The sequence below is a fragment of the Takifugu flavidus genome, chromosome 2 (genome assembly GCF_003711565.1).
Source record: "Takifugu flavidus isolate HTHZ2018 chromosome 2, ASM371156v2, whole genome shotgun sequence".
NCBI classification, from domain to species: domain Eukaryota; kingdom Metazoa; phylum Chordata; class Actinopteri; order Tetraodontiformes; family Tetraodontidae; genus Takifugu; species Takifugu flavidus.
The window spans coordinates 18,988,343-19,015,044 of record NC_079521.1 but is presented as its reverse complement, the minus strand read 5'-3'; the positions used below and the strand labels follow the sequence as shown (position 1 = coordinate 19,015,044).

General features: G+C 46.1%; 1 protein-coding gene across 4 annotated transcripts; it reads left to right on the top strand.

Moving 5' to 3' along the window:
- The first annotated feature begins 1,075 nt into the window (after positions 1 to 1,075).
- On the top strand, positions 1,076 to 26,557 carry hipk3b (homeodomain interacting protein kinase 3b). 4 transcript variants are annotated; one of them, XM_057025611.1, is made up of 17 exons: positions 1,076 to 1,437; positions 3,386 to 3,495; positions 5,115 to 6,438; positions 13,403 to 13,526; positions 16,498 to 16,617; positions 16,709 to 16,795; positions 16,921 to 17,105; positions 17,189 to 17,348; positions 18,243 to 18,366; positions 18,442 to 18,566; positions 18,723 to 18,841; positions 19,071 to 19,238; positions 19,319 to 19,645; positions 19,741 to 19,887; positions 19,964 to 20,229; positions 21,365 to 21,610; positions 21,892 to 26,557. In XM_057025611.1, exons 3-17 carry the CDS (start codon positions 5,117 to 5,119, stop codon positions 22,404 to 22,406), a joined length of 4,035 nt encoding a protein of 1,344 aa, XP_056881591.1. In that variant the 5' UTR covers positions 1,076 to 1,437; positions 3,386 to 3,495; positions 5,115 to 5,116; the 3' UTR covers positions 22,407 to 26,557. The 4 variants fall into 4 exon arrangements, with proteins under 4 accessions (XP_056881591.1, XP_056881590.1, XP_056881589.1 ...); XM_057025610.1 differs by lacking the exon at positions 3,386 to 3,495 and having other exon boundaries at positions 18,445 to 18,566; XM_057025609.1 differs by lacking the exon at positions 3,386 to 3,495.
- The last annotated feature ends 145 nt before the right edge of the window (positions 26,558 to 26,702 follow it).

Here is a 26,702-nt window from a genome sequence, read left to right as displayed (position 1 = left end):
AGGGGGAGACAAACGACGCGCCTGTGCACGCGCTTGAGTGTACGAAGTTTACCACCCAAAACAGACCAAAGTAAAAGAGCACCGATAAGGCCCATCAGTCCATGTTTTGAATCCCAATCGGAATTGGATTAGGATTTGACTCTATTTCGGCGGTGGCTGGACTCCATTTCCCTACACTTGTGGGAAATGTAGCTGCTCTAGTAGGACTGTGTGATAATTACCGAAAATATCTTTGTTGGTCCCTGCATTAATGTGTCCGTCGAGATAGATTGGAAATTTTAATCAAGGGGTTTTATTATATGGGGTTACTGCCCTTTTCTGGAAGAACCCTTGTGCCTTCTTTCAGAAGTTCTGTATTACACGTCTCCCGAATTCGTTTTGCAGCTGTGTTTATTCATGATGGCTCCAAGGCATTCACACCTGCTTAACAGCTGACCAAGTCTGTTGTCTGTAATTGTGGCAAAGACAGGTGAGGGCTGGGAAAGACAAATGCTTGGGTGGATTAGATTACAGCTGGTCTTTTTAGACGCTGAGCACAGGGGGTTTATGAGCAGCTTACTTGTCAACAGACTGCATCCAAACAGAGATTTTGCTCCCCCACTAATTTACTAAAGCTCTCTTTGCTGTCCACAATGGGCTCGACTTTAAGACGATGCGTAGCCTGTGCATGCTTGTTACAGAAAATAATGCCTCCACATTCTGGTGCAGAACCTCTGCGTTTGGCTCACTGACTGGAGTATCTGGATGTTTTGCGGAAAATAGAATAATATTTAAACAAATCTGCACAAGGGGTGATTTTTTTTAAAACGGTGATGTACAAACGGTGATGTAAGACATTTTACTATTCACACCAAAACCAGCCGAACTCTTCCCTTAACAACCTTATTTAACCACAAAAATACCTCAATTTTCAGTTTGCTGAAATATCGGCCAGTGTAACTATAAACAGTGAATGCGTCTTTATTTATAATTGTTATCCCTTCCCTCCTGTGTAGTTTATTGTGTCGTTAGCTGGGAACGAGGCTCTCGGCGGCCGATTGCTCTGGTCTGGCCGATGCCGTCAGTTCACAAACATTCGCTCGCAGTTGCTAGAGAAAAGGGACATATTCGAGGCTGCGAGGCCGCGCAACAACGCGTCTTTTCGGGCTGGCAGGAACGGCCAGAGAGATGGGCTACTTGGCCCAAACACGAAGAAGACGAATTTGAACTCCACTGCCACAAGTTTGGGTCTGCGAGGTGTTTGTGGACGCACATATGTAGGAGTTGTGTAATGTTTAAAATGTGGGAGATGGTGTCGTTACCGAGAGAGAGCTCTCTCTTCCTGTCGTCTCGGACAAGATGGCAGCGGTGCAGGCGAACTGTGCATGATATGGATTTATAAGTCCATAACATGTTCAGCGGAGCCCTGGATCATACTTATAGTGACTCTATGTGAAGGTAAGCGGCGTGGTGAACAACAGCTGCTAATGTGAAATATTAGCGTGTTTAACATTCGAGTCATACTTTAAATGTGACGTAACGAAAAGTCATAAGTGAGCTGCAAACTTAGCTAGCGAGCATCGTGTGGTTTCAGCAGGTTTAACGGCCACCACGCTTCTGTTATCGAGCCCTGTTTATTGTTTATTATTGTTATTATTTACTATGGTGAACCAAGCCCGTTGGGGAGGTCGCTAAAGCCAATGAAGCAGGCGGGTCGATGATTCCCATCCAGTGTTTGTGACTGTTGGCAACGTCTCCAGAGCTGCTCCAGCTCTCCGGCTTCATCTGCGGGTTCTCTCAATCATTAACCTGCTAAAGGAGCACTTTAGATTGGGCCAATGTTGAACTTGCAGCGACCAACGCGCATCTGAAATTCCCCAATAGTTGTGACTAAACGGGAAAGTCCATTGCAAAATCCTGCTGACGTGCACACACGTTTAAGAGCCATTTTAACCCACCTTAACACTCATTATGCTATAATGAATGTGTCTAATATTACGCAACAAATGGAGCTGCTTTATGTCGAAAAACGTCGTTGATGCTTTTGAACATCCGTTGAAATCTCGTTCACGGGTGGAAAACTGTTGATGGCCTGGAGGGAATTCCAAGATAAAGTTTAAAGGACCTTCCAGCGTGGGCAGGTATTTTGGTCAACTTGGTCAACAAGCTTCCTCGGGCGTCTTAGTTACCATCTAAAACTGGTTATGACACATTAACACGCTGAATTCGAAGCCGTGTGATGGAGGCGTCCAGTATGGTCAGCATGTGTGTTGTTACTGGTTCCGGTCCAGTTTAACCAGCTCTGGCTGTGTGTTTCAGACTTTGTTGCCTCGTTCCTGAGGAATCAAACAGTTTGGGGGTTTATTTGTGGACTCTACTGGTGTAGCTCTGTTGGGTTCTTACCTGTTCACTCAGACCAGGATAATTAATATCCTGAATATGTTTACGTGAATAGGATGATGCTTTTCTGGATCACAGCATGGTGTCTGAAGAAATCCTCTTTATTTCCTCCACCATTTGCCTTCTTTGATTATTACAGATGTGTAAACTACAGCTTTATGCTGTGCTTTGTGTTATTGGCTGCTGGTGTGTAGCAATCATCAATGTATCGGGTGCAAGGTCGCCCACACAAGGCTGATGGTGATAAAAGAGCCTGAAACAGAAAACTGGATCCACAGAAACACACATAAAAAAGAAATCACTGTAGTAACAAACTTTACGAGTAAGGTTCTCCTGAGCAGAAGACCCAGTGTGTTTAGTTGCACTGTATCATAACCGAAAGGACTGTTTTAATGTTTCAGCAGCGTAATTAGTGACCTAAATAATTCAGTGATAAATGCCAGTCTGCAGGAGCTCAGACAGGAGCTTTTGATCAGGGTTTCCTTACTGCTGTTTGCCCTTTTTTCAGTTTGTGCCATGTTGAAATCCGAGAAAACTGCTTTGTAATCGGCAGTATTTTGAATATTTAAATATGATATAGGACTATAATTGGAAGGTTAAACACAATAAGATGCTAGAGAAACTATAGGAGCCTGCTGCTCACTTCCAAAAATGTATATGTGGAAGTGTGTTTTAGAAAATTAGAAAATACAGGAAGGGAGGATTCCTCCAGTTGTTGCTTTCATTTCTCTAAAGAGGTGGTGCCCATATCTGAACTCAACGATGCTGTGTGATTTCATGCTCTTCATCAAGTCATGCTGCCTTTGTTGATGTTAGTGAAGACTAACGAATGAAGCTAAAAGAACACAGCAATACTCGATGATTGTGCTGCGACGCCTCTGGTGCCTGGACGTCCCTGCGATGAATCCATGGATGCTTTTGGAGGGGTGCAAGTGCAGTCTCGGGTGGTTTGGGTCATGCAGACCTACATAGAGGGGACCATCTCAGCTGTGCTCTTGCTCCTCAGCTCTACATCCTGCACTGCCTGCACAGGAAGCAGCCTGGCTGGAGGAGCTCTGATAGACGGTGGCTTGGTTGGAGCACGCTGAGCCTTCCAGACACACGAGCTAAGCAAACGTTCGTCACACAGTATTGCTAGGAGCTAGCATATGAGTCGTGCAGGACCTGATTAGGACACACTGAGGTTGTGTAAATGGTTCTGACCACCCAAACACCAGCACATCGCACCTCTTCACTGATCATTCTGATCATTCACATGATTAGCGTAGAATTGAGGGGTTTTGTTGTGAAAGTCTTACTGCTCCTGTCAGGGCAAAATCCAAATGAGTAAGGTGTCTTTTTTAATGTGTGGCAGGACCGCAGCCATTTATAGCTCGGTGTGCCCAGGTCTAAGCTTTTGATCGCCCTGATGCTGCTTTTCACTTTTAGCTGTGAAGTCAAACACCACGGCCATAAATAGTTTCCCAGCATTCGTTTCCCAGCAAGCAGCTGGAATCGTGGCTCCTGAGATGAATGATCAGTGCTATCAGCACTCAACACAAGTGTTGTTTGACTGGAGTCGCTACGCAGACGCTCTGGTTCCTATTGAGTGGCCTACAGAGGAGCCTCATCCTGGAGAGAGGAGATGACGCTGGTTTTGGGGGGTTTCCTCTGGACCTTTGCTCTTCCACGACCAGCTGTTATGAATGGGCTCTGACCTTGATTAACATGGGAACTTATATTAAACCAAGATCTTGGTTGTCAAGTATGAGGGATCGACCTGCGACAGGAAGTTCCCGTCCGAGTGCTTCAGAGAGTTACAGTTGAGACACGTGGTCATAGTTTTATCACACCCCAAGCATTCATGCTTTTAAACTCCTTTTTTTAGACTCTTTTTAGATGTACTACCAGCTAAAATCTCACTTCAGTATTCTAGCTTTTATTAAGCTTTTTTTCTCTGGCTGAGCTTTCAGATGAGGTGCAAGAATCTTTTCTGCTTGTTATAAAACAGAAATGTTGGGTTTGTTTTTTATTGCTTTGGTTTAGTGGCCGTTCATTTTCTTTGCTGCAGCCTTTATTGAGATTCTGTTTGATTGGGATGAATAGACACGAGCAGATTCCTGTGTGCATCTTTCTTTCTTTTGCCCATTTTTCAGTGTGATGTAGATTTTAAAAAGGGTCACTGCCATAAAAATGCAATATCTCGGGTGTCTCTGTTTTGGTTCTTATACTCGAGTGTATTTTAGCTTTTGCTGTGTGGCCTCGATGGTTAGGAATGGTTGAAAACACACCCATACTTTCAGTCTTTTTTTATTTTCCTCTCCTTGTGGGTTATCCTCTTTCTAGCTCTTTTGGTTGCCTAGAGACCCACAGTGGGATGTATGGAAGTAGGAGAAAAGGTCAGGCAAACCTCAGAGATGTTAGTCATCTTCTGTTCGGAGGTGTTGGTGGGATTGTAGTAGATAGAACGAGTTGGTGAAGACAAAATAAAGTGTTATTTGGTCCTAATCTAGTCGGAATGTGTAGTGGACCAACAAGAGGATGATCACTAGTTGTGATGTCATACTGTATAGGATTCAAAATACACAATAAGATTGTTGGCATCTGCCATCTTATTCTCAAACTACCTATATAATATATTTTGCAAAAATAGCCCAGTAAAGGCTGATAATGTTGTGTTTTTCCATTTCTTCACCCCCCCCCCCCCCCCAAAGCTGTCATTTAAAGACCCATTGCTTTGTCGTTTCTCTCTGCAGGTATGGCCTCACAAGTCTTGGTGTACCCACCACACATTTATCAAACCCAGACAAGTGCCTTTAGCAGCGTGAAGAAACTCAAAGTCGAGCCCAGCAAGTGTGTGTCCAAGGAGAGAGCACACCCACGGACCTATCTGAACAGTAGAACCCTCAGCATCGTGCACCCAACAAAACAAGCCCACGCGTTTGGAAGAGACCTTGCAGTCAGTGTGAAAGTGCGTGAAGGACAAGAGCACCCGGTGCAGACCGTGGTGGTACGCGGCGTACAGAGACAACACGCCAGTAAGAGAGGAGTGGAGGGAGGCCTCTCGGGCCCAGCGGTGGGCCAGCAGCAACAGGACGCAGGGGTTTCTCTCTCACAGGGCAACGAGCAGCAGCGGCAGCAGGAGCAGACAGTCACAGCAAGTGGAGGCAGCAGTGGAGCAGCAGGAGCAGGAGGAGGGGGACGGGGAGAGGGCTGCAGTGGAGGAGGCCAGGGAGTCGGTGAGGAGGAGGGCGACAGAGAAGAGGACTGTGGAGGTTTGAACTCGGCAGACAGCTCTCAGCGATGTGGGCTGAAACGTAAAAGCCAGGAGCTGGATAATCGCGGGAGCACCATGCAGATTGTGGAAGAACTGTCATTGTTGCCCGCCATGTTGCAAACAACAAATGTGGGTAATGCAACCATGCCTGCGCCCGCAGCCATGGGGGCCGGAGGGGGGGCCTCCAAGCAGGGTGTAGGGCACGGGGCTTTAGGAGCAACTGGGGGAGCGGGAGCTGGCGATGGGGACTATCAGGTAGTACAGCATGAAGTTCTGTGTTCCATGAAGAATACATACGAGGTGCTGGATTTCTTGGGACGTGGCACGTTTGGCCAAGTTGTGAAGTGCTGGAACAGGGGCACGGGCGAGGTGGTCGCCGTGAAGATCCTGAAGAACCACCCCTCCTACGCACGGCAGGGTCAGATCGAGGTCAGCATCCTTGCTCGCCTGAGCGGGGAGAACGCCGACGAGCACAACCTAGTGCGAGCTTTCGAATGCTTCCAGCATCGCAGCCACACCTGCCTGGTGTTCGAGATGCTGGAGCAGAACCTTTATGATTTCCTGAAGCAGAATAAGTTCAGCCCGCTCCCCCTGAAAGTGATCAGACCTGTGCTGCAGCAGGTAGCTACAGCTCTGAAGAAGCTGAAGAGCATGGGTCTGATTCATGCAGACCTGAAGCCAGAGAATATCATGCTGGTGGATCCAGTGAGGCAGCCCTACAGGGTGAAAGTGATCGACTTCGGCTCTGCCAGTCACGTGTCCAAAGCCGTGTGCTCAACTTACCTCCAGTCTCGATACTACAGGTAAGCATGCTAAACGGAGTCTGTTTTCCACATTGTGTGAGTGTGATTACAGCGTTATGAAATACCCTTCAGCAGGCATGAGAATGGTTTCCACACTGTGCAATATCCTGCCTGTTTAAGAAGCACACGCCACAAAGCCAGAGAGAACCTAATTAGAACAATGTTCTGCACCACATTCAAGCAAAAATAAGCTTTAATTAGCATTTATTGGAAAACTCTGACCAGTCGAGAGAGGGAAGAGAAGACAACTCCCTTTTCTGCCATTCACAAGTTTTAAATGTCTAAGGTTTATTTAGGAAGCACAACTGTGTTTTTTGTGGTCAGTTAGAGCTGAATAGGCCTGAAATAGTATCTGTTATGTAATGAGAGGAAGGATTGAGTCGACTGCAAAGTTTATGCCTTTTCCTGGATCTCACAAAGACATAAAATTAGACACGTTCCCATTCCAATATTTTAAGCACTGTGATCCGGTGGGCATTGGTTCTTCCTCCACGTATTTCTGTTCACACGTGCATCGGTAGACGTGTTTTAAGATGTTGGAGATGCCCCAAACAGGGCCAGGGTTACTGTCTGCCTCATTGCTATGGTGCTTCACTCCTACACGTTGTGACTGTTGGGACACACACATCACACTCACTAAAGCACAGAAACGAGCGTTCGCCGGTACGAAAGGATGTGCCGATGCTTCACGTCTCCCAGGCTAGACTGTAGGCATGATCAGGTCCACGTAGACACCACATTCCACGTGATTATGCTTCCAACAGGGTCCTCTGACCATCTGGGTGGTCCATATGCATGCTCCCCAGGGGGAGAAATCTTTCTATTAATTCGAATGCGTCCATCTTTGGATTTGAGAATGAGATTAAGAGGCTGTTTAATCACACACTTAAAGCAAACTAATGGGATTAGTGGAAAATACCAAACACACACATGCAGGTACGTATGTTCAAATACTCCATGTTGAGAGTTCACCATCGCTCTAAAAAGGTGTTCCTAAGTTCAGAGAGTAGGTGGTTAGCTGTGCCGCCGTGCTGGGGGGGGGTCAGCGTCCCGTTGGGATGTGTCTGTTCCTCGCAGGTGGAAAAAAGGTGAAAAGAATCTTTTAATCAGGTTCACACAGACTGATGGCAAATGATTGTAGCAGGGAATGTTTGAAGAGAGTTTTCTCTCTTAAACGTTGATTTGTAAAGCTGGGAGAGGAGTGAGGGAGCTTTCTGAAGCAAATCCAGGTCAGTGCCAGGCTGATTTAATGACAGGCATTTGCATGGCCTTTGAATAATTCTGTACACTAAGCAGTGGAGCAGCCTGTTCCACAGGGAATTAGATTAATGTTGGTGGAAAAGAATGACTCAGTGTCTGTCCGGACTCGTGTCTACTGTAGATTTTTCCTCTGACATAATTTATGTTGATCCTCTATTAGAAATTCTGGGATAAATATGAATCGCAGTTGTTGGTTTGGAAATGAGATCACGATTCTTTGGCCTGTTTTTTTTTTTTCCTTGACTAAATGTTGAAATTGAATTGATAAACTTTGACAAAACCCAAAATCACCAGTTTGAAAGGCTGATATTTTCGTACACCGAGCAAATGGAGTCCTGTATTGATGAGGTCAGAGGCCCTTTCATGATCCCTGAGAAGTCAGTTCCAACAGTTTTATCACTGGAACAGAAATGTTGAAGAAGTCGGCTGAAGCAGCCAAAGGACAGTGATTATTATCTGCTAACGAGCACCGTAACTTTTATCCTATTTGATTAAGAAATAAAAGCTTTCTGTTGCATTTGGATTAAGACACAGACGAGGCTTCAGACGTCATCGATGATGTCACAGAATGAAACGGGACGGGCTCGATGCTCCGTTTACAAAAAGACCTCCGAGTTACTAGACACGGTTCATGTGATGTCAGGACGCTGCGGCGCTGTAACGAGGCCCAGACAGTTTGGTATTGTCTGGCTTAAATGCTCTGTCTTCCTGCTGTCTTCCTGCTGTCTTCCTGCTGTATTCCCACTGTATTCCTGCAGTATTCCCCCCGCTGTATTCCTGCAGTATTCCCTGTATTCCTGCAGTATTCCCGCTGTATTCCTGCTGTATTCCTGCTGTATTCCCGCTGTATTCCCGCTGTATTCCTGCAGTATTCCCGCTGTATTCCTGCAGTATTCCCGCTGTATTCCCGCTGTATTCCTGCTGTATTCCTGCTATATTCCCGCTGTATTCCCGCTATATTCCCACTGTATTCCTGCTGTATTCCTGCTGTATTCCCAGGCTTGGTTTAGGCAGGTGACGTCATCACGCTGCCGTTAGCACGCCTACCTTGCTAACAGTCAACACAATCGCGTGATATCATGAAGCTTTATCGTCAGTTGAGTGAGGAGGCAGCAACGGTGATGCGTTTAGGGACGTAAAACTTGAAAAAAAGAGATGTTGTTTGTTTGTTTGTTTGTTTGTTTGTTTCTGGGAGTAAAAAGTCCAGCTGACATCTGTGTCCACTCCAACCTTGACTGAGGGTTAGGGTTTCATGATGCTTCCTGTCACATGTGGGGAAGATTATGGTGCAAAATCATTCTATGGTTCCTGCTCATGAGGTTTAGCTCAGGAAGTGATGGCACTAAAGATTCTGGCACAGTTGGGTGGGAATTTTATGGCCAATCACCAATCAGAGTTTAGATGAGAACCTGAGAACGATCTGATCACAGGAGGTAGAAACATGTCTCGTTAAAGAACTTTCACCTTTGCACAGATGTACCTTCAAAGTTCCATCGGGACAAAGCAAAACAATCTGGACAGAAATAATGAGGACAGCAGCTTATTGCAATTAATGACTTCAATGTGATTAAATAAACTGTAACAAGTACTGAACGTTGCTGACAAATCTTTATTGTCACTCGCACAGTGGCGGAGGTCAGAGCATAAAGGCCACAACCACATGAACCCCCACATTTTAATCTATTTGCTTTGTTTTAATTTAATCAGCCCATCACGATGTGAAGGACAATCAAGGTTTCTGGAACTTGAATCATTATCTAGCAGCGTTGCCACTGGCAACCAGACATGTTGTATCAGTGAGACGTCTTCAGAGTTAATGAGACGTCTGCAATATATGCAGCCGTTTCAAAATGACATCGTTGGCCGTAGAAATCAGATAACAGCAAATATTGTCCAAATATAGTGACCAGGGAGGAGGCAGCCACAGGCCGGCGTACCGGCGGCTGGAGCCCACCTTTCTGTTTAACTCGCTAGCTTTGATTTCAGAAAAAAAGGAATCTCAAACCGAGATTGACTTCTAAATTTTGGTAAAAGCCTGAGTTTGCAGCCCTGGGAAGCAAACGCGCTGACTTGGGAGGGTGTTGCTGCGTATGAGGGCGAAGGTTTACTTAAAATAGCCCGCGGGCCGTCCGCCAGTGGCGTTCGCTTCTATAGATGGTGAGGCAACACAGCCGCCAGAATGAAAAACGGACACCATGAAATACTAGAGAGCTCTCACTTCCACGTTCAAGGTCGCGGGCCTCCCAGCTCAGCTCTTTTGATCTCCATATGTCCACTAAATGTGAGCGCTGAGTTTGCTGTGACGCAACATGATGTTACAGTGGACCGGCGTGTTTGGAAATAGCAGTTTTATCCCTTACACTGGGAATTAAAACTGTTGTGTAATGCACACTGATTCTACTTTACGTTTTTGTGTCTTATTCATATGTGTGGGTGTAACGTTTCTGGTTTCCTGGTGTTGCGCAATGCCCCCATTGTTTTTATGAATGAAATGAAAGCAGAAGCTGGAGCCTTTATCCGAGGACCAGTTTGTCTCCACCACGTCCCAACATGTTTCCAGCATATTTGAACTAAACCTGCACTTGGCTGAGCTGTTCGCTTAAATAATCCCAGAACTGCAGCAGTGTCGCCATAGAAGGCAGCTGGAAGATGTTTTTTCTACAATAACAGTTTTAACTTCTCTCTGGGCTGATGCAGAATTATATCACATCATGTGCAGTTATTTTGAATGAACCTGCTGTCGTATGTGCAGCTCAGCGACACTAAAACCTGCCTGACTCTTTAAGGGCTGAAAGAACAAATGATGTTAAACATGGGAATGTTCCACCTCTGTCTCTGCTCTGCTCTGCTCTGCTGAGAGAGCTGCATCCCATTCACTCGTGGCTTCTCCAGAACATCACAGTGCAGCATCATGTGCTGACGGTCACCTGGGACGGGGCTGCAGATGGGGCTCCAGACGGCCTTATTCGCTCCCCTCCTCACCTTTGCTGCTCCCTGAGAGGTCAGAGCTGAGGCCCATCACAACTATTTCTGGAGGATGAGATAATTGCCAAGAATAAGATGTGGACAAGAGGATTAGGCCCGTTCTCTTCTCTAAGACACATTTCTCAGCATATCTCTCCAGGTGAGATAAAAAATCTGGATTTAATAGGTCACCATCTAAAAATAGCACCCGCCGTCCCTTTTTTGTAAATCAGTAAATAAAGTAGTTGATCTATATTTGTGTCGTGCAGACTACTTCTGTGTGCGGTAAATTTATTTTAGATAATCTTCCATCCAAAGTCCAGACGCAGGAGAACAGTCCCAGAACTGGAACCATCTTTCTTGTGGTCATCTGTTCAAACGTAGTCCTTCTGAATGACACTTTTTAATCTTAAACAAATTAACTCATTTTCATTTACTGAGGCTTGTTAGACATGACGCCATCTGATATAGAATAACGTCTCCTGGTCTTCCTGGTGTGTCTGACTTGGGCTCACGGGGCTGCTGCTCACGTGTTCACGTCTCTTGGGCTCGTACGTCATCTCCTAAGGACAGAAAATAGCTCCGGTTTCACTGTGATGCTGGAGTTGCATTGATTAGAGCCGCGCGGTGCAGCCATGGCAACACCCGCTCAGATAACCTGCTGGAAGCAACAAAGACCTTTCATGTTGTTTTAAGCAGGGTCACGACTACGAATATAAAGGGGAAATAACCCTCCGTTGGGTTTATAGTCGGCCTTCTCCACGTTGTTTTTACAACCTCTGACTGGACGTCACGCCTGCTCGTCCGCTTTCATCCTTGTTTTCCTCGTGGAAGAGCAGCGCCCTTCAGTGTGTGTAATTCATGTTTACTGCATGTTCCATTTGAAAATCCACGACCGAGCTCTGAGGGGTCGTCACGTCTCTGTGCCCGGTTGGCCTGGTGCGTTGGACCCATGGCCCGTTCACATCAACCATTAATGCATATTCAGCGTGTGTTGTGCTGACGGAGCACTCTGATTGGCTGTTCAGCCTCAGCTAATTATTAACAGATGTGGGGAAATCAAGCAAAGGTTAAAGTTAAGGGTGCACGCACACACACACCATTACACACACCATTACACACACACACACCATTACATACACGCACACACACACACACACACACACACACACACACACACACACACACCATTACACACTACCATGCCAAACCATGTAGCACCAATGGTTTGGCATATTTTTCTGCACTACTTAATCATTCTACCTCTGGAATGTCTTATTTGCACCTTCATTTTTCTTCATATCTTCTGACATTCCTTTCTGTATATAATGTACATAGTAATGTACATAACATAAGAGTCTTTATTTTTAGTACTATCTTTACTGTACACCACGGGCTGCCGCTGTAACGTGAATTTCCCCGATCAATAAAGTTTATCTTATCATCATAATGTAAACGGCTCACATTCTTCAAGCGCTTTTCCCTTCATTTTTGTGAGGCCATCGGTGCACCTGTCTGTCAGCGTTCAGGTAGTGAGCACATGCTTGTGTCTTTTCCTGCTTTAAGTCCCATCAGAGTTTTGCTACATTCTAGACGACTGGCTGCAGTCTGAATAATATCCAACGTTTCAAATGCACATCGTCTTTATTGTCGACTTTAGCAGTAACCTGCAGCCCCAGTGAAGACAAGGTTGTGTTGATATGTGAGATCTCTGCTTTCACTCTCTTGGGAAACAGGTTTTTAAGAACAAAACACGCAATTCTTCTTTCTTACTTCCTCTTGTCTTTTGTTGCACAGTTCCGGTTCCTGCAGCTACTCAAACTGACTTAAGACTTATTGTGGCAGCTCTAAGATTAGCTTTTCTTTTTGAGGTGTGTGTGTGTGTGTGTGTGTGTGTGTGTGTGTGTGTGTGGTGTGTGTGTGTGTGTGTGTGTGTGTGTGTGTGTGGTGTGTGTGTGTGTGTGTGTGTGTGTGTGTGTTTGCGTGTGTGGTGGTGTGTGTGTGTGTGCATCAATATTTCCCACTTGTCTGGTGAGAGACTCTTTCAAAATGACAACATATTCTGACAATAACTTTTGGCAGAGTTTAATTTCCCTTGAAGCGATTTTGTGGTGCAGAGATGAGGAACAGGAACTAGGTGAGGCTTCATCATGCTGTCCGTGCCCATCATAGTTTACAGGATTAGCCGCGTGTCTTACCTGGATTGGTGCTGACAGGTGTGCGTCATCCCTTGTTAAAACGGTGTGGCTGGTTCCTGCAGGCTGCCTGCCCGTCACAGATTCATGACACACGTGTTTGAAATAAATCTGAATTCACAATATTACACCTTCCTGTGTCTGTATGCCTGATGAAAATCCAAGAAACAAACGATTAATGTAAAGATTGGCTCTGTTATAGCTGCAACGATGGATCCATACATTATTCTAACAACCCGTCAGTAGGAGTGGGGTCTGGTGTCATTAGCTCATGTTTGTTAAAGCACCAAAATGGTTTCATACCAGTTTCATATGTGAACTCACACCACAGGGTTGTTCTAAGTTTATCTGACTACACACTAGTAAGTGGGAAATTCCCTTAAATTTTACTTTCTATTTGGACAGAGGGAACACAAACTATTTGATGTCTGAAGATTCTCAGTTACCAGCTCATAGTTATCCAAATAAGAGCTCTGCATCAACCAGTTATTATGTCTGTAACTGCTGTTCCTGTATTTATGTTTTTGTGTGTGTGTTTTCCACAGGGCTCCAGAGATTATTTTGGGATTACCATTTTGTGAAGCCATAGATATGTGGTCCCTGGGCTGTGTGATAGCCGAGCTTTTCCTGGGCTGGCCCCTTTATCCCGGGGCCCTGGAGTATGACCAGGTAAACACACATCATTTTTCTCTTAAACAGTCAGTGCGAACTGCCGGTTCCCCGGTCCGGTGTTTCCAAAGAGGCTGAAGATATTTTCTATATGATGCTGACATGTAAAGGAGGGAGAACTCAAACTGTGGGGAAACTGATCCGACTGACTGATGCCTACATACTGGAAGGCTGTGCTGGATTGTCTCAGTTTAGCAACAGACTGAAGGCTGTAATGACACCCGGTGCCAAACTGGTGCTGTATGTACTTCCTCTGTGTTGACGTGTGTCCCCAGAGGATTGCTGGTATCTGTGACAGTAAGCAGAAAGAAATGCTCTTGCGATGCAGTGTCTATTAGTAGCTCAGCATGTCCACCCCCACCCCCGTTGGAGACCAGACACTGTCTTTGCTGGACTAGACTGATCTGGGCTTACACTGAGCAGCTTTCCTCTGCGGAGAGCCCTGCCCACTCACAGCCGACCAATAGAGCCTCAGTCAGGGCGCCGCTTCAGGGCTGCGCCTCACTCATTAATACCATTGTTTTATGGCCCCACACACTTTAATTAGGATTCTGTTTCTGTAGAAGCTGGTCACTTTTAAAGATTCATGTAAGGTTTAGATGCGTTTGCTGCTTCGGAAACTCATCTGCTATGAGACTGTGCCAACACTTGCTAATATATTTTCCAAATGTGTTTCACAGAGAACGAGACCTTTCTAACAGATCAGTGTTTTCTTACCCCAGCACCAACATCGCCCCTTTCTCTGAACGTACCCGTTCCCCACCTACCTCGAGCCCACTCCTCCCTCTCTCTTCCGCTCTCTCTTCCTTTTACCGAGGGGCCTGTTTCCACGCCTGTGTCTAAACTCACATGCTCGTTCCTGATCCAGGACTCGGTACGTAGGGAGGTGGACCGAAGGCACCGAGACGTGCACTGGAGTAAATAACAGGCCCTCTGAAAGGCTTTTATTGTTACTTGATAACAACACCTCTCTCAGCGGTTGGTTAGTTGATGGTCCAACTCTCCTCTCAAAGATAAATCCTGTAGTTAAAAATAGTTAAATAGCTGTTGTCATGATCACCACATATTGTCCAATAACACTAGTCACAACAGACGTTTTTAATAGACATAATTAATAGAATAATAACACCCAGTCCCAGTGACAACAGTCCGTACTCGAGTGACCTTTCATTATATTCCAACCCCTTTTTCGGAATTCCAAAATGCCTCTAAATCTTTTTTCCGTCATTATCCAAATTCCTTCAGAGCCCCTTGTTTGGCACGGAATAGAAGTTTTTGGTGATGCACTTTGCTGCTCTCTTCTGTTCCACATTAGCCAAACTTATTAAAGGCCCACATCACCATCTGACCATGGCTGGGTCTGGATCCAGAGGGTTTGGGCTTCTTATTTTGGCTGGCATTCACACTCTCCTCCTGTGATCAAAGGCATTTTCAGCTCCGCGCTCCACAGCCAATGAGATCATTCACCGGGTCCCAGAAAAAGTACTTGCCCTGTAAAACCGTACAATTGCATTTCCAGCAGGGGACAGGCGGCCAACAATCGCGGCAGGCTTTCAGCGCGTGGCTGATTACCAGCTTTTTCCAGAGTTGGGGCAGTGTAGACGGATGCCACATTAGTATCCAGCATCCTGGATACTGAACACGGTCACTGCAGACCGGGTTCTGCTCAACAGTCCTGGAAACCAGCCCTGTAGCATCAGGGAGTGGACCTCGCTGACCGCTGCGGGATGGTGGGCGAGGCGGCGCACACCTGTAGTTCACTAGCTGCGTACAGGGCGCCAGTGGAAAGTGTGTATCTAGCAGCAGAAGCGGTGAGCCGTCTCCGTCCGGATCCAACTTTTAAACATTATCGACACTACCTAAAGAATCAATTTGATCTATACGTCCGTATTATCTCTATAACGCCGGCAAGATCTTAAATCTCCATTTAAAACATGCCAACTCCACTAGATTACGTTAACAGAGCAGCGCGGCCACTGAACGAGCTGCTACAGCTACAAAATAAAATATTTCATTTTAAATTTTAAAAAAAATCAGAGAAATAAGCATAAAGTTAGGGTGAATAAGTAAAATAGGTCACTTATATCAAAAGGTGCAGCAATATTGTGGATATAAAACTAAATGTGACTTCCTGCAGAGTTGCACCTTCGCTCTAAACATTAGATTTTACAAGGCGTCTTAAACAATATTCTACGGACTGTTCATCCTCTGGGTCGGCTCCGTTTACAACATAGAATATTTAGATTTCTATTTCTTCTTTTTTTGGTCGAGGTTAATGCATGCTAGTACGAACGTGAAGGAGCGTGATCACTGGAAAACATTATCTTTTATTTAACAATGTTGCTACGTAACAGTGGCTCACTGCAGAAGAAGCCAGTGTGCCTTTGCAGATGGCATATGGACCCACATCATGCCTGCTGCCAGACAGAACCTCTTGTGATCGTGTTGTTTGCTATAATGGTGTATAACCAATCAATAGAGATGCGGGTCCCGCCCACACACAGATGGCCATATGCTCTTTTAAGGCAGCCCCGTGTTTGCATTCATCTCGAACACTGTAAAGAGCACCGCAGAAACACAACCAACACGACCGGGTTGAGCACTCCTCAGAACTTACAAACCCACACGTGTCCGTGATCCAGGCGGCGCTGGGTGCGTTGCCAGATCTTTGGTTCTTATCAACACCAAACCTCGACTGGTTCTTTGGCTCAACACCCAAGTGTGATGAACGTCAGCCAGGCTTCTCACTGGGCTCCCATCATAAACCTGGGTGACATTTGGCCCATAGCATCAGACTGACAACCGTCATCGCAGCAAAGCAACGGATCAGAATGTTCCGTCCAAGAAAAGGTCTTGAAAGGTTCAGCGGTGTAGCAGAAGCGTTGAATGATTGATGCGTTTTGGTCAACTTTACATTTCCATCTCGCAACACTAAACCATTCCTCCTAATATCTCTTCTTTATTCCGTTAGATAAGGTACATTTCCCAGACACAAGGCTTGCCTGGCGAACATTTGCTGAATGTTGGGACAAAAACAGCGAGGTTCTTTTGTAAAGAGTCGGATTCACCATATGCAGCTTGGAGACTTAAGGTAAAGAGGTTTTTGTTTGTTGAAGGATTTAAAGAGAATTTTCACCAGCGCCGTTCTTGAGTTTGAAACTCACAACCTTCTTTGTCTTCAGTCAACAGATGAACATGAGACGGAGACGGGAATGAAGTCAAAGGAAGCGAGGAAGTACATCTTCAGCTGTCTGGATGACATAGCGCACGTATGTGGAGTTGCTCTGGCTCACTGGTTACAGACGTTTGGACCATTCCTTTTTGAAACTTAATTGTTGTTTACTCAGAACAATAATCATGTTACATCGCAGCGCTGACAAAAACTCTCTTCCAGGTAAACCTGGTGATGAATATGGAAGGTAGTGACCTGCTGGCTGAGAAGGCGGACCGTCGAGAGTTTGTGGGCTTGCTGAAGAAGATGTTGCTGATTGATGCAGAAGAGAGAATTGCCCCAGTGGAAGCTCTCGGCCACCCCTTTGTGACGATGCAACACCTGCTCGACTTCCCCCACAGCAACCAGTGAGTCTCTAGTGCCTCTGCAGACGCGCATCCTTCCCACTGTCCTGCACACCTGAATTCCCCACCTCACCTTTTGCTCCTAGTGTGAAATCATGTTTCCACATCATGGATATTTGCTGGAGTCGCACCAGTGCGTATGAGGTGACCAACAGGACTAAAGGTCCCTTCGTCAGACCCGTGACCACGACCTCTGCTGCCACCGTCAACCACCCGTTCAACAAGGTGGCCGGCGTCCACGCTCAGGTAGGAGAACAAAACACGCCACCAGATCCGAGCCCATGTTTCGCTCTTGTTTATCTGCCCCTGTGTCGACTAATCATGTAGACAATTTCCTCACCGTTGACTTGCCTTTCTTATTGCATCTCAGCACTCATTGTCATGGCAACAAAATCACGTCATGTTTCTGGGGTCATGGCAACAATGCAAATCAATGTTGCTGAGGAGAATAGCCGACCCCTTTTTTCTAATGCGATCGTTCCAAAAGCCACTGTTCTCCAAAAACAGTGGAATTTAGCTGTGGCTTGTTGCCTGTAAAGCAGCTGCAGCTCTTGTTTGGCACCTAGAAATGTAGTCAGATGCTTTCTGATAACTCCCGCATATAGAAAAAAGAGAGTCTCTTTTTAACTTTAGTTTCAGTATGAGGAAGAAGATACCATTTTCCTCATTTTGAAGGCGTTTACAGGACGGTCACTTTGAAAGCTTGAGCGTCTGAAAGCCTCTTTTGTCTTACTGTCATGTGCTGGGGGTGGGTCATATGCACCAGCACAGTCTGAGCACAGTTCTCGTTATTTCATTAATGTGATTATAGCAACATGCACAGTGAATCAGGCTTAACTCCAAACTGCCTCACAGTCATCTGAGGAATGTCAACATTGTTTTCTTCTGCTCCTGAGAGTCATGCGTGATCATGAGTGCTCTCCCAAAGATATTATGTTTTTGAGAATGGCTTTATCACAGTTAAAAATGACATTCACGTTGGTTATTAGTAGTTCTCATTAGAGTGGCAGTAAGTAATTCTTCCCAGTAGTTCCTGCTTCTCCTTTCACATTTCTGTCTTTGGACATCGCCATCTGCTGGGTTTTCGTTCTATTGCTGATGATGTTTATACCTCAGACTATTTATTCCGGCCTTTTTTAGGGGCTCGCTCCCTCAGCTCCAACGGTGATGCACCCTGGGATACCTCTGCAGACGGGAACTGGTCCATTTGGATGCAGCGACTCATTCCAGCAAGCACTCATTTTATGTCCACCAACCATTCAAGGTATAGGTTACTGCTTTTCTTTGTAGACCTGACCAAATTCCACCTTAATTAAACAGCTGGTGTTGACTTTCCCAGCAGGAATCCCCACCAATCCACCCAAACCAGCAGGTTACTCTGTTCGAATGGAGGCTTCCGTGCCTCTGGTCACTCAAGCCCCCCCCATTCAACCCCTGCAAATCAGGCCTGGAGTCATCACCCAGGTAAAAACAAACCGTCAAGAATTTAAATGAGGACCGAGAATAGAGAGGCAATAACACAGAGGGGAGGGGGGGTCTGGCAAATACTTCTGATAGGCAGAGTGTTAGAATTGAGACAAGACATCTGAGAAATACCTGCTTCTTTTTTTAAATGAACAGGCCTGGTCCAATCGTGCACAGCAGATCTTGGTGCCAGCTTGGCAGCAGGTCACCTCAGTGCCCCCCCCTCCAGCAACCTCTGACACTGTGGTGGGCTCACAGAGACTGGTTGATTGGGGGTAAGTGTGTAGTTAACACGTCTGTTTCTAATGTATATTTTCTCCCTATGCTGTATTTTATAACATCAGTAATAACTGTACACGCCCCCAGGTACTGATGTACTGGTGCTATAACACGTGTGCCCCCCTGAATGTTAATAATCAATGAGTCATGATGATGAAAAATGATCATTCTGACGGTGATGAAGGCTTTTGGCTCATTTTACAATGTTCTGCTTGCTTATTGCAGGAAGGTGCATCCCCATGGTAACCATTATAGCTCCATGATTGCACACCCTCAGCCATTCCTTACCAACCAAATGACCATGCCCACCCACCAGCCCGTTAATATAGGCATTGCACACGTGGTGTGGCCACAGCCAGCTGCCAATAAGAGATCCAAGCCTTGTGTGAACAGGTACGGCCTGTGAACAGGAAATATTTAAAGAACGGTGTCAACCTCTTGACTTAAATGTGTTTGTTTTTGTAACTGTTCAGGGGCAACAATTTCTCCCAAACAACAAACATCCAAAATTTGACATGTCAGTCCCCAAAGATGGCCGATATAGCAAAGAATGTGCAGGAAGTGGAGGAAGAGGCAGCCAGGTGTCCAGAGACGGGCCGTGCCAACGGAGCCAAACAAGCGACAGAACAGGCAGATGAGAACGAGGAGAGCTGCTGTAAAGTGGAGCCAGAGTGTGAGGAGCTTTCAGTTTCACAGCAGCGCCAGGCCATGGTGATCTCTGACCTGGTGAGCCCCACCGTCAGCGTCATCAGCATCAGCAGCGATGAAGTGGAGAGCGCACAGAGGCACTCAATGGGGGAGTGAGTACCTGCAGTCGGATTTATTCAGGTGTTAAAGATACAATATTTGTGAGTTCTGGGTACTGAAATGCTAATTTGTGTCTGTCATCACGCAGGTGTAAAGGTAGTGCAGATTGTGAAGCGTGTCAGAGCACTGTCAGTATGGAACGCGTCTGTTCCCTCAGTAGTCCAGAGAGCACGCTGAGCACCAGCTCCTCAGCCTCGGCCCACTCCAGCAGCTCACCGTGCAAACATCCCAACAGGTCCGCTCCACACATCACTTATTATTCTATTAATGAAAGCGGTCCATCTAAACCTCTGCCATGTGTCCTCCGGCAGCATGTCGGATGATGAACAGGAGAGCGGTTGTGACACCGTGGACAGCTCGCCTCCCTCCAACACGTCTGGCCACAACAGCAGTCCGTTCATAGAGCAGCGCTACATGGCGGGCAGTAATCAGAACTGTGAGCCCCGGGTCGCCTGTGTTGCTCCTGAGACCGAGCCCAGCAAGCCCACGGTGCGCACTGTGGTGGTGCCTCCTATGAGGGTTCACAACAGCAACAACAACCACCCTGCGACGACCAGCGACACCTCTGGCAACACAGGTAACAGCGACTGTGATGAATAACGAAGAAGAAAGACACGACAACGTTGTTTCAAATCAAGTTCCCCAAGTGATATTCATGGTTTGTTCTATTCTTAGAAAAAGCTGCAGTAAAAATGGCTGGGAAAGTTCATGACATTAAATCAGAGTCTAGCTTGGCTCCAATGCCACCATAATGACTAACGCAGGTGGCGGAGCAGCAGCGGCAGCACACAAGACCAAAATAAACTCCCGTCTTAGCGGCCGAGTGGGTGTAGCAGGGACTTTTTCAGAGTGGAAACGTACAAAAAGTAGAGCGGAAACGCAGCGTTAGTGGGTCATGTTAGCTGGAAGATCCCATCAAAGCTGCTGCTGTCTGCCCACAGGTCACATGGTCTGGGATTACCCGGCCTTTGTAGGCCGCTGGGGTTCTCACAGGTGATTATGGGTGACCTGCCTCTCAAGTCTGCGCTGAACTATGACGTATTTGTTTGCTGTCGACACTATTCGGGCCACAGGCTGCCCTTTTCTCTCTGTGTGACTGTGTGTTAAAGCTGCATAAGACATGCCTAACTGCCCCTCAGGTGCCCCACCATGTTCTGAAGGAGAATCCAAACCAGCAAACCTGCATGTGGCAAAAACTACCTGCATGTTTTTTAACGGGAGTCACGCATGTCGTATGTGAGCTTCTTAACAGATGTGGTCATCTGGTTCTTCTCTGAGTCGCCTCCTCAGGGGTCTACTCGAGCAGAGGCTTCAACTGAACATTTTTTAGATAACCCTCTCTGCCTCCCTTCCACAGCGTGCGATGGTGCAACAGTTGCAGCAGAAGCCCGACATTAAAGGGCAGCGCTGGTGCAACTGGATGTATTTATATCCGATACTCTGACCTCACCATAAGCTTGATTCCAACTCCTGTCAAACCTCCCAAACATATTTATGGCCACCACCATAACATCAGGAACACAATTGTGGCAGTATTTAAAGGGTCAAGCACAGCTGAAGGCGCTGAAGCCTCCAAATGCTCCTCTAAATATCGGATCTCTTTGGATCCACTATATCTTTGCATCCTTTCTGTACTGGACGTCTTCCTAATGTTGGTAGCGCGTCGCCGTTTTGCTCCATTAACACTGTCCTCGTCTGGCTTCCCCGTACAGTCTTAGAGTCTTCGTGCCACTCCAAAGGGCGAGTCATTCCTGGACGACAGCATCACCACACCACGCCCCTCCTGAACAGACAGCAGAAAATAGCCCCCGCATTCCAGCCACAGCAACAGCAGCCGCTAGGCTTTGGGCAGGTGAGCACGATGACGGTGTTCTTCACACATCCTGTCGGATCGCTGCTGAGAACGTCTACAAACGTTGTGGTAGCTCGTGAACGTGCATCTCGTTCCCACTTTCATGGTGGGTTATGCTGTGATTTAATGTGTGACTGTTACGCCCTGCGGGGAGCTGCATGTACGGTCGCCAGCCTGTGTGAGGCGGCCGTTAGCATGTTATTACACTACCACGCTAACCTGGGAAGGTCCTTTCAGGAACCAAATTAGCAGATTTGTTAAAGTGGGGTTAATTTCACTCACGCTGCCCTTTCAGTAACAGTTTGGGGGGGGGGGCAGACTTGTCCAGGGGGACGAGCCCTTTATGGAGGGGGCACCAGTGACCGCCTTTGTTCCTCTCTGCTTCAGGTGCATCATTACGGCTCCTGCCATCAGGAATGGAACGGAAACTTTACCCACCGACGACCACAGGCCTACATCCCTCCTACGATGCACGGCCACACATTCGCCTTGTCCCACAGCAGTCCCAACCACACGGCGGGCCCCCACCCCCACCTTGGGGGCCACCCCCATTCCCAGCCTACCTTACTTTCCTACCCGCCCTCTGGCTCTCTGGTGACGGCTGCGCCCGTGGCCCACCTCCTGCCTTCCCCTGTTGCGTCCCGGCCTCCCGTGCTGCAGCCCCCCTACAACCTTTCCCACCCAGCAGGCATCATGCATCAAGTCACAGTGGGCATCAACCCCCGGCTTCTGCCCTCTCCCACCCTGCACCCCCAGGGCCAATTCAAGCCCCTCTTCCCCCCGCACTCCTACATCGCCTCGCCCGCATACACCAGTTTCCCTCTCAGCCCCACAAAAATAAACCAGTACCCTTACATCTGAGTCCGACTGCCCACACCCCATTTGCCCCACCCCAGGGCTAAATGAAGGGGGCGATTACTCTGGCGCATGGTTTTCATTTCCAAAACCGTGGCACAACCACAGAGAAAGCAAGCTATTTTTTGAATCATGTAAACTTGAGTGTAATTGTATTTCAAGCTTTAAAAAGTCAAAAAGTTCCAATGGTGAAGGTGATTGGACATAATTAAGAAGGAAATAATGTTTGAATGAAAGAATGAATGAGTAGTTAAACTCACTTAATGTGTTTTGCACATTTGATATATCTTTGCATTGGATCTTCTATGAATACTCCTCAAAACAGGTAAATAATTGGGGCGGTGTTAATAGTTAGGATTTAGCACCCCTGATCCCAGCTATTTTTCTATATTGCCTTCTTACGTGTGCAAGACACATTCATATTTGTAAAGCCATCCCAGTCTAGCTCCAGATCGACAGATGCACACGTCGTCCACAGTGTATGTCGTACCGCGTTGGAAGTATTTGTAACTCTTGGGTGTCTCTCGGTGTTAGCAAACGTCAGTCAGCTAAGCGATTTTAATAGGGTCGTCCCTCACGCTGCATGTGGTCTTGCATGAGCAAAAGCGTAAAGCGGACGGACGCACAGACGTCGCTCGGATTGTCCGCGTCACAAGACTCGCTGCATTGTCTAACCTGTCCCCGACCATAGTGCCTTACATATCTGAGGTTGTTAATGTTACTACTTATATATGACTATACATGAATATTAATGTACTGGACTGCAGCACTTGAAATTCCAATCAACTGATGCATCCTGTGTGTGAGTATGTACGTGCACACGTGTTTATGTACGTGCACACGTGTCTATGTCCGTGCGTAGCTCGCGCTGATGTGATGGATGACAGATAGCGGTGCTTATTATTTGGACTTGGTGTAAATTTCAGCGTGCTGTGGGTGTTTTTCTGTTCTTTGAAGAGCAGCATGCTTTGCTGTGGCGAATGTTTCACCCCCCCCCCCCCCCCCATGAATTGGTGTTTCATGTACGGAACATTGCGTAATATTTGATAATCACTTTCTATGTAGTGAAACTTCTCACAGACAGTGTTGGTACTGTCCAATCTGCAATACAATCTGACTAGTCGTTGACCCCCCCCCCCCCCATTAGTTGTTTTTGCGTTATCATTTTGTGTGTTTTCTCATTGTTTTTAGCGGTTTGGTCTTGTGATAGTTTGGCTTTGGTTAGCTGAGGAAAAATGCAAATTATTATTAATGGTATGGAATCTTCTAAGCCTGAGCTAACCATGCAGTATTTGATATATCCACGTATATGAGCATATACTATAGCTAGACTATTTAGTACAGATGCTTGATAAGGTGTGAGTAATTTGTGTGCAATTCTCTCATTTATGCATGTGTGATAAAATTAACTTTCCCTTTACATTATATCATGTGTTAAAGGCTTCAGGCTTATTAGGTGTCGACTGCTTATTTTACACATTCCATCAGGGAGGAATACACACACTCACACGTTTGTGTGTTTATACGAGTACACACGCGTGTGTACGTATGCACCCGTGCGCGTGTATATAAATATAGGTGGTAGCACCAGTCTATGTGGACGTGCCGTGTGCGTTGGTCCTGTTTGTTTTACGAGTCTCCGACTCCCTTTTGGTTGGTCTTTTCTTTTCAAATGAAGTTGCTTGTGCAGCACCAAAGACTGTAATTCATTTCTTGAGCAAGGTAGCTATTCTGTTGGCGTAGCCCTGGTTAGACCGTAGGTGTAGGATGGGGTTACCACGAAAGAAACAAAAAAATGTATTTAAACGGCCGAGCTCTTGTCTAGCTTGTGGGGCAATTAATAAGTCGTATCATTTCTTCTTGAATGTATCATAGATAAGCTGCTATATGATGATTGCCACTTCAATAGCTGTGAAATTAGGTGATTTCTCTGAGTTTAAAACTAGCGTTGCTATTTTATTTTTATTTTTTGTATAGGTCCCTAATGATCTGAAATAGAAGTGGTTTTGATTTTTGTGTTTTGCGTTCATATTTGGCGTGTCTTTGTAACTACTGTAATGCTGATGATGAACATTAGTTGCGTTCGTTGTTTCTCGGGGTGTGTGTTTTTGGCATCAGTATTTTATCTTTATTAACCTTTCGGGCTCATCGCTGCATATAAATGACGTATTGATGTAACTTAATTTTTTTCTATGTTTCATATCGATGTTTTGTACCCATCTGAAGCTGTAGCTTGCAGGACTGATTTAACTTTTTCATTGTACGCCTGCTAGCAGAACCCGTCGGTGTTGTAGGAGCACTGTGAGATGCCGGAAACAGTCCGTGGCGTTCGTTATTTAAGGATGGTTCAGAGTAAAAAGATAACACTGAAGTGATGCGTGCAGCACGTCCACACGCTCGCCGCCAGGCGCTCACACGGGTGCGGGGGTGATTCTGGCCGGCTCGGTCCAGCCCGCTGAGTTCCAACACCTGTTTGGCGTCGGACTGATGGAACAGTTGTCGACTGTTGTACCTGGCACGAGCAAACACTTCATTTTGATGTTCTTAACTGCCTTGAGTTCAAATCGCTCTCCCCTTTATACGAGTGTCTCATTTCAAAAGTGTCGTCATCAGCGCTAAACTGTGGCCATCGTCGACGTGTTCCGTGCTTAAATGGAGACAGTGCGAGCAGCACTGCGTACGTGCCTTGAGATTACAGAACGCCGGCGTTTGAGACCGCCACGTCTTTGCTTATTTGGCGAGGAAGGCGGAAACGTATCGATCAGGCCGCCGCGCAAGGAGAAGCGAGCGAAGCAGAACTCCACTGCGGGGTCGTGCCCGGGACCTGGTCCCCGGTCCCCGGTCCCCGGTCCCCGGTCCCGGCCCGGGCCCGGGGAGCCTGGGCAGCGCCGGGCGCCGCAGTTCCCACGTTGACAGCACCACACTGACAGTCACGCACTCTGAATGACATGATGCTCACGTGTCACTCTGGCTGAGCAGCAGATGCAATATTTACATTGTGCGGTCATTGCACCACCAAGTGTTCTTAGAAAATCTCCACGCTTTACGTTTGCTCGCAGCCTCGCACGTGCACCACCGGAGCAAAGCTAACGACACCCAATTCATTTTGGATCAGATGAGCAACGGATGGTTTATCTGGGTGAAGAGGTGCTCTGTCCAGGAGATTATTGTCTTTTCTGTCAGTCACGAGTGAAAAACTCCACGTTTAATGGTTGCATGTTCTCTTTTTTGATGGCTTTTAAACCCAAATCTGTACGCTTTACTGCTCATGCTCCAGTATCGTTGTGGGAAACAGCTTCTGATGACAAGGCATGCACTTGGCTGATTAGTCCTGGAAACAGTCCCCATAACAAGCATGTGAACTGTCTGTGTCCGATTCCTCCAAAGGTATTCACCAGCAATGCGCCTGCATAAACTCTCCCATACGTGTCGGTGAAAGAATGGATGCAAGTGGAGAGAAACTTAACACGGTCTTTCTGTTCCACACGATTGACTTCTGGATTAACAATTTCTTTCTCTCTTTTTTTTTTTTAAAAAAAGATTTCATGGAATATTTAACAGATAAAACATTTTTAAAATGCTACTATTAAAGTTCTGACTTTGATATCATAAAAAATCCTCTGCTGCGGTATTATCCTTTAGAGACCTTAATTCAGGGTATGTATTGGTCTAAATGTGCTACTGTGTAACTGATTTTAATGAGATTTGTTTTGCTCAAGCTTTTATTTCCAGAGTTCTGGTCATTGGTGTCAATTTCAGAGTTAATTCACACTGCAAGTTATGGAATCATCTGTTTAGATTGCTCATCAAATAGACTTGATAATGAACTGTTACTGTTTTAGTACTTGTAGATTTTATGTGGCTTTGTTTTCTTTTGTTTTTTTTTCTTAAATTGTATCATTTGCATTTGCTTTTCATTTTAATTTTGTGCTACACTAGTTTGCCATGTAGCAATTGCACTGTGCAATATTTACAGTATGAGGACTGGGAAAACTAACTTTATGGATGTGATGTCTATTTACAGTTTGCGATAGTGTTTCCTCTCTAGTTCTCAGTGATTTAGGTGTGACCAAGCCTTCTCTACTTTGTCACATTACGCGGGTTTTCCAGGTGACTCTTTTGGTGAGTGTCAAAATAAGACTTTATGGTGTATTATTGTTAAGATTCACTTTGAATTAAAAAAAAATCTATTGATGCAGCTCTCCTTTTGTCCTTTTTTTCCATGTGATACTTAGGGTTAGGGCTTAGTCTTTGGTGGCTTTAAACTTCAAAATAGGGCCACAAACATGTGATATTATATGAACCACTAAAATGTTGCAGCAAAGATTTTATTTTAATATTTA

Excerpts from the sequence above, each read along its gene's own strand:
- hipk3b (XM_057025609.1), top strand. The coding sequence starts at position 1,365 with ATGATATGGATTTATAAGTCCATAACATGTTCAGCGGAGCCCTGGATC. Across the intron at positions 16,796-16,920 it reads GTCTGGATGACATAGCGCAC|GTAAACCTGGTGATGAATAT; the intron begins GTATGTGGAGTT and ends ACTCTCTTCCAG. Across the intron at positions 20,230-21,364 it reads CGACACCTCTGGCAACACAG|TCTTAGAGTCTTCGTGCCAC; the intron begins GTAACAGCGACT and ends TTCCCCGTACAG.